This window comes from Triticum dicoccoides, chromosome 6B (assembly GCF_002162155.2).
Source record: "Triticum dicoccoides isolate Atlit2015 ecotype Zavitan chromosome 6B, WEW_v2.0, whole genome shotgun sequence".
In the NCBI taxonomy this organism is placed as follows: domain Eukaryota; kingdom Viridiplantae; phylum Streptophyta; class Magnoliopsida; order Poales; family Poaceae; genus Triticum; species Triticum dicoccoides.
The window spans coordinates 57,953,698-57,961,235 of record NC_041391.1 but is presented as its reverse complement, the minus strand read 5'-3'; the positions used below and the strand labels follow the sequence as shown (position 1 = coordinate 57,961,235).

At 53.7% G+C, this 7,538-nt stretch overlaps 1 protein-coding gene across 2 annotated transcripts; it reads right to left on the bottom strand.

The window, feature by feature from the left end:
- Positions 1-1,440: 1,440 nt before the first annotated feature.
- Positions 1,441-7,300, bottom strand: LOC119326030 (protein NRT1/ PTR FAMILY 8.3-like). 2 transcript variants are annotated; one of them, XM_037599739.1, is made up of 3 exons: positions 7,110-7,300; positions 3,349-3,613; positions 1,441-3,247 (listed from the first exon to the last, which is right to left on the bottom strand). In XM_037599739.1, exons 1-3 carry the CDS (start codon positions 7,215-7,217, stop codon positions 1,668-1,670), a joined length of 1,953 nt encoding a protein of 650 aa, XP_037455636.1. In that variant the 5' UTR covers positions 7,218-7,300; the 3' UTR covers positions 1,441-1,667. The 2 variants fall into 2 exon arrangements, with proteins under 2 accessions (XP_037455636.1, XP_037455635.1); XM_037599738.1 differs by lacking the exon at positions 7,110-7,300 and adding an exon at positions 4,440-4,745.
- Between the last annotated feature and the right edge of the window lie 238 nt (positions 7,301-7,538).

The window sequence follows — 7,538 nt, the reverse complement described above, 5'->3', positions numbered from 1 at the left end:
ATTGTGGCTCTAGAGTCCGTGTTATTTTGTCTTTTTTTGTTGTATGCGTTGGATATAAGATTTTTGTATGATTGTATCCCTTGATGTGAATCTTGTGTCAATAATAAGCGCCCTTTATTGAAAAAATGTCCGCTTGGTCATATGTGATCTTATGCAAGGTCTTGCTTACCCCATGAGAAATCACCTTACCAAGCCAAAAAACCCTAAAATTGAATCTGGATGAATTTTGTTCAGATTTAAAATTCATTAAAAAATGCGTTCGGTAACTGTCGGAATCGGGGCTTCATGGACCCAGGAGGTTCGAACTCTGGGTTGCACTCGTTCCTACCGTCCTACTCTTTCTTGCAGCGAACCACGGTGAAGCTACGGCATGGGCGAGCTAGCGGAGGAGAGCCGGAGACACGGTAGTTACCCGGGTTCGGGCCACCTTGCGGTGTAAACCCCTACTCCTACTTGGTGGTTGGATTGCACTCGCGAGGGAGAATGAGAGTACAAGGGTTGGGGGGAAGGATTGCCGTCTCCTCTACGGCGGCATCCTACCCTCCTTATATACATGCCTTGGTCCTCTTCCCCGAAAATATTGGCAGGAATGGTTGCCACACAACCGCAATTTTGAAGGGGGACAGGGGCAAAGTCTATCCTGACGAAAAGCGGTCTTCGCCTACAAAGCCACCGTCCCTGACGTGCCTGTGAGCTCGGTGATGACCTCCACCCCGCGCGCTCGTCGACTTGGTCTTCTTGCACCGATCAGGCAACCTTTGGGGGTTGCTTTGGGAACCGGCATGCTGGCCTTGCTCCCTTAGCACCAAAGAGGAAAACCTCCTCATCCGCACCTGCTGGCACGGTCTCTGGCATCGTTCGGCGTCGCGCGCGTCACCCATGCGAAGACTCTGGGCCACGCGACCGGGCTGAGCTGCTCCTGACTTGCTCGCCTCCGAGAGGGGCCTCGGGAGGTCGCCTCGCGAGGCTCCTGGCGGCGCTTTTAGTCCGCTCGGGGTGTTTGCTGACAAGAGCCTCTGGAAGCGTCTTTCTCATGAAGTTTGTTGGCGGGCCATCTTCTGGACCTTTGCATGCGCCAAGTCCTGGGCTGAAGGTAGGCGGGCCTGGGTACCCTCGGTCCCATGGGCCCGACCGGTATTTTCCGGTTATCGTCCAGCACCCAAAACCTTGGTCCAATGCATGGCATGGTGAACTTTTTCATGGGACATAACTAGAACAATTCGATGCAAGAGATTTAAAAAGAAAGAAAACAATCTGTATGAATTTTGTTTAGATTCAAAATTCATGGCCGGTATTTCCGGGCCATGGTAACCAAAAACCTTGGTACGATGCATGGCATGATGAAGTTTTTCATGGGACAGAATTAGAACAACTGGATGCAAGACAGTAAAAAAGAAAGAAAGAAATCAAAGTCTGAACTCTGAAGTTACTTCAGTTCCGGAGGATACAATGCATTGGGTATTTGTTTTATTTCGATTCTGAGCACTGCCTGAGATACATACGAACTCATCCTGTAAATGCCCTTGAGCTTATATATGTTTCCTGTATATGTACATGATGCTTGGATACAGTATATACTCGCCATTGTGCGGTGTGTATTTATAAATACTCAAGTATAGAAAGGACCAAAAAAGAAGAGCAACCAAACAAACAGTAGCCGGCCGAGATCACGAGAGGACCGTCTTGAGCTTGTAGTTCCTGGCAAAGGCGCTGTACACGAAGAAGTTGATCATGGAGATGGCGGCCATGATCCAGAAGAAGTAGTCGAGGTGCCCCTGGTCGAGGTCGTCGGCGATCCACCCTGGGCTGTCGGCCGTCGCCGTGAGCAGGGCGATGACGGCGTATATGAAGGAGCTCAGGTAGCTGCCGAGCGCGATGGTGAGCAGCGCGAGCGAGGTGCACATGCTCTTCATGGTGTCGGGCGCCTCGTTGTAGAAGAACTCCAGCTGCGCGATGTAGCAGAAGACCTCCCCGCCGGCCAGGAAGAAGTACTGCGGCAGCTGCCACGCGATGCTGATCTGCTCGCCGCGCGCCGCGCTGCCGAGCCGGGACGTCTCCACGACCGCCGCGATCGCCATGGAGATCGCCATGAGGACGCGGCCCGCGCCCATCCGCTGCAGCTGCGACGGCTCCCCGCCGCCGCCGCCCGAGGAGATGGAGAACTTGCTCAGCGCGGGCACGATGACCCAGCCGTAGAGGAGCACCCAGGTGAGCACGCAGAGCACCTCGAAGGAGAGCAGCGACGCCGCCGGTATGGAGAGGGACAGCACGTTGATGTCCATGGCGCTGCCCTGCTGGATGAAGGTGGTGTTCATCTGGGAGTAGGCCACGGAGACGATGATGCTGGTCGTCCAGACGGGGAGGAGCCGCAGAAGGATCTTGAGCTCCTCCACCTGCGTGACGGTGCAGAGCTTCCAGGACGAGCCCGGCTCGCCGTCGATCCTCTCGGCGAGGTCCAGCTCCGAGTAGACGGCCGCCTTGTCGAAGAAGCTGAACTCGGCGGTGTGCGCGATCCTGGGCTCGTCGTCCTTGTCGCTGGCCTCGTGGAGCATGCCGGCGTCGGCGGGCAGGCGGAGGCTGAGCTTCCTGCAGGCGGCGACGACGACCTGGCAGAGGCTCTTGAGCGGCGAGCCGGTGGGCATGGTGCGCTTGTACATGGGCGTGGCGAGCAGGAATGCGGCGTAGGCGGCGGCGATGCAGGCGGTGGCGATCCCGAAGCCGAGCGCCCAGCTGACGTTCTGCTGGATGTAGACGATGAGCAGGCCGGAGACGATGGGCCCGAAGTCGACGCAGAGGTAGAAGAGGCTGAAGAAGGCCGCCTTGCCCTCCCGGTCCGCCACCACCGCGTCATCGAACTGCTCGGCGCCGAAGGGCAGCAGCGAGGACCGCACCCCGCCGCTCCCGATGGCCACCAGGTAGAGCCCCACGAACGCCAGCGTCTTGGCGCTGAAGAAGCCGGTCGCGCCGGCGACGGCGCCGCCGGCCGCGGCGACCGGGAGGAAGGCGGAGGAGGTGACGAGGATCATGCCGAGGAGGTAGAAGGCGAGGGAGACGAGGATGGTGTTGTAGTTGCCCCAGTAGGTGTCGGCGACGACGGCGCCGAAGATGGGCGTCAGGTAGCTGGTGCCGATCCAGGTGGTGACGCTGGAGGCGCTGGCGAGGTTGCTGCCGTGCAGCACCGTCTCCAGGTACACCACCAGGTTGGTCGAGATGCCGTTGAACGCCGTGCTCTCCAGGCACTCGAACCCTACATGCACCACCACCACCATTGTTGAATCATTCAAACTCGTCAGTGATCACTCAAGATTTCTCGACAGACGTGCATGGAGATGGAGGCATGGAGCTCACCTAGCACTACGAATGGCGCCTTGCTGCTGGGTCTGTTGTGGTCGTCGAGAAGCGGCGGTAGCGGGGCCTCCTCTTGGATCGTCGGCGAGGGAATGGCGAGCAGGGTCTCGTGTTCATTGATCCTCGGGGAAGGCAGGACCCTGGGCCTGGGGGAGGCCAAGTAGGAGAAGGAAGGGGACGCCGAGAAGGAGGGCGACGCCGAGAAGGAGGGGGAGGCGAGGCTGCTCTTGGATCGTTTGAACGACGGAGACGAACGGTAGGTGAGCTGCCCATGATTCCAACAAGAAACAGAGTGAGAAATTAAGCCGAATCCAAGGAACAGCAGAGGAATTACTAGCTGAATAACAAATTGCATAACTTGTAAATGAGCTGCTTGTAAATTACTGTACTAGCTGGCAGAAATGAACGAATCTCTGAATATATTTTTTATGTACCACGTGTTAACTGGAAAGATCATAATTTTAATAGGCAGTAGTATGATGATGAAAGTAGAGCCAAATTGCAAAGTGTTAGCCGCCATGATCCGCATAGTTTAATTAACAGAGACAAACTGTAAAGCATGCGTACTTAGTTGTCAGCCTTTGGACCGATGCACCGCTGGTTGTACTTGTTTTTGTGATTGTTTCTAGCTAGCTGCTGCTACCGTCCGTCCGATCCTACGTAGTACCCAACATTGATGCCTCAATGCATCCACCAACCGATCGTGATGTGTAGCAAATGTGTATGCACATAGTCAATCAATCTTGATCGTGATCAGCTTTAGACATTAGACTCAGTCCATGGTTGCTACATTTCGACTGCCCGTAAAAAAAATGCATGCATACTAGTAATTCAGTTCCGACGCACGCACGCCATTGACAGTCATGGATTGATTGAACTGGTCGTATAAACCTATCCCCAATCTCAAGAGAAGCTGATGAGTTGACCATCGACCGAATCGATCCATCGAAGCAATTAGTCAAGCCGATCAAAACGCCGCCGGCGATCGATGCCCTGGTTCTAGAATCTAGATGCAAGCTAAGAAGAAGGGATCGATCGAGATGGACGATACGCGGAGCTATAAAGCCGACGGCGGGGGCGAGCGTGCGTACCTGGCGCAGGAGCGGCGCGCGCACGGCGAAGCCTCGCTCCGGCTCCTCGCCGGCGTCGAGGACGACGTACGGCCGCGGCGACGGCACTTGGATGCTGTGCTTCTTCATCGTCGCTCTCTGCAGGTCGCGCCTGGTAGACTGTGGCGCCGGACTCCTTCTCTAGCTTCTAGGTAGCTCCCCGCTCTCTCACGGAGACCAGGGCACAACAACCACGCTGGCTATATAGCGGGCGCGCGCGTCGTCGGTCAAGCTTAGCTCTCCATGGCGCGGGCAGGCAGCATGTGATGGGTGGAGCAGGGGCAGGGGTAGGTGAGTCGATCGCCGTCTCGCCGGTAATAGACTAAGTTCCACTGGGTCTGGGTGGCTGGCCAGTGGCGCCTAATTAATGCCGCCCGGAACGCTTCAAACGCCACGGATTGTTATTATGCTCAATCAAAAATACTAGTACTCGACCTTACCAATTCAAAAATAAAAATAGAGGACCATGCGGTTCTGCGATCGTTTTCCTCCTGTAGCAAAACCTAGCCGCCGCCATCAGGAGTCGCTTCTTCCCGCACCGTCTTCCGGCGGCTCTCCTCCGCCAGCGACCTTTTGGTCGTCGGTGGTGAGGGGGGTCGCCGGATCCCGTGCGTGTAGATCGTTTTACATTTAGGTTTTACGACCCAGGAAGCTTAGGGTTTTGGATCGTTTGACGCCTTGGCTTCGGCGGCGGCAACGCCAATGCTGAATAAAGAAGCTCTGGATTCTTCTCTGATGAGGCGATCGTCTTTATTGTCGGTGAAGGATCTCGAAACCAGCCTGTTCAAGCGGGGATGTTGTGGCGGCGGCGGTATCCTTGTGGTGGACATGTGTCCTCGGGCTCCGCCGCTGCGACGACATCTGCTCCAACGTCGGCGCGGAGCTTGGGAGGTAGTCGAGGTGCGGATGCAGATTGTGGTCTGCATCGACGATATTTGGAAAACGGAACGTGTGCTGGGCTCGTGGTACGAGGATGACATGTATGGTTTCCTCCTCCGAAGTCTTAGTCATGTGGGGGTGCCAGATCTAGAGTTCGATGGCATGTCCGGGGTGTTGCCAGAGGCAGATGACAGGTTCAACAGTAATGGTTTCGTCTATGGCGAGCCACCTTAAAGGTCCGCAGAGCTGCATATCAGCGATGTAGCCGTGTCAAGCTCGTGTGAGTGATCCGTCATTTTTTCTTTCAGTGGCTTGGTGGTGTTAGAGGCAGATGACGGATGTTGATGTCAAGTTTAGAGACGTTCTGTTGTCTTTTCAATTTTGTCATGTCGGTCTTTATGTGACCTGTACTTTAATCTTTATGATATGAATGAAACACATATTACCATGTAAAAAAATGTTCAAAAATAAGAACGCAATCTTACAATACAGTTGTTCACAAATACGTATTTTACTGCATGATGTTTGAGAAAACATGCAGGCGATTTACTCTCTATTTTGTAATTTTTTACATATATATTTTTTGAAAAGTTAAGCATCACAAACTTTGATCAATTTTTTTAGAGAAGAACATTTCCATCTAGAATGAAACTTATCATTAGCTTCACTATAAGATGAACCTTCATACTTTATATATTTGGTATTGTAGACATATAAGGGAAGGTACCAAATTCTGGCTGGATCCACGGGTTGGTGGCCGGGCACTTCGGGTGGGTTTTCCTAGCATGTTTGCTATCTGCACTGACTCGAGGATTCCGGATCCCGTGGCTTCCCAAAATGAGTAGTGGAACATCTTGTTCCTCGCACATTTGGGTCAGAGGAAATTGTTGAGTGGGATAGATTGCGGGTAGCCCTCTCGCCGGTGTTGCCGGATTCTCCGTACACCGTTTCCTGGAGTCTCTCACCTCCGGGTGAGTTCTCCGGCAGTTCAGCATATCATGCACTATGCCATTCGCCCACTATTTTGTGGATTTCCCCTCTATGGAATGCACATTGCGTTTAAAGATTAAGATCTTTGTGTGACAACTACTACGTAACCGCCTACCCTCTGGGACCGAGGTGCTTGAACGGTATGGCCCGTGTAATGCCTTGTGCCCCCAGTGTGATGTCCCGGAAACTGGGCCCCATATCTTGTTCTCGTGTAAGGTGGCGCGGGCCCTTTGGAGTTTCATACGCGAGGCACTAGGGTCCGACTGGGAGGCCCTAGACTTTACGGGGTTCCTTGAGACCAGACCTACCTAGATCGGCCAAAATGGTGGCCCATTCTAGCTAATCTTTGCGGCAAGGTCGTGGACGTTAGGGACGATTTGTAATAAAATGATGATTGAGCAGGTCTTCCCACAGTAGTCCTATAACTCATTCTTTAAATTCCTTTCTTGCAGCATTGGCACCTGCTTTCTTGGCATCTTGGCAGCGTGACCGTGACCGGTTTGGGCTCATGACTGACCGATCAGGTGCAGACTGCCGCTTGATTTTTCTCTATTTTTTATTTGTTTGGTAGATTGTATTGTTGCCCAAGCTGTCTTATTTGCTATAACTCTTGAAACTTGGTTGTATGGATGTTTGCCTTATCTATAATAAAGCGGAGCAAAAGCCTATTTTAAGATGATTAATTCTACTCTAAGTGTGAACACACATGCAAGCTAAAACGAAAGGGATCGAGGGATGACGGAGCTAGCTAGCCCACGGCCGGGGCGTACGGCGCGTACGTACCTGGCGCAGGAGCGGCGCGCGCACGGCGACGCCTTGCTCCGGGTCCTCCCCGGCGTCGAGGACGACGTACGGCCGCGGCGGCGGCACTTGGATGGTGTGCTTCTTCATCGTCGCTCTCTGCAGATCGCGCCTCGTAGATTGTGGCGCCTGCCTCCCCTCTCCTTCCCCCTCTCACAGACACACCACAACAACCGCGCTGATTATGATTATATAGCGCGCGCGCGTCGTCGCTCGCGAGACCGGGCAAGCTAGCTCTCCATGGCCCGGCCGGCCAGCATGTGATGATCGAGTAGGAGTAGGTGAGTCGCGGATAATATACTAGTGACACTTGGTCTTGGTGTCTGGCTAGTGGAGCCTATAATTAACGGCGCGAGAACGCTTCAAACAGCACGGATTGTTAATTTGTTATACTAAAAAGGAAAAAAAATG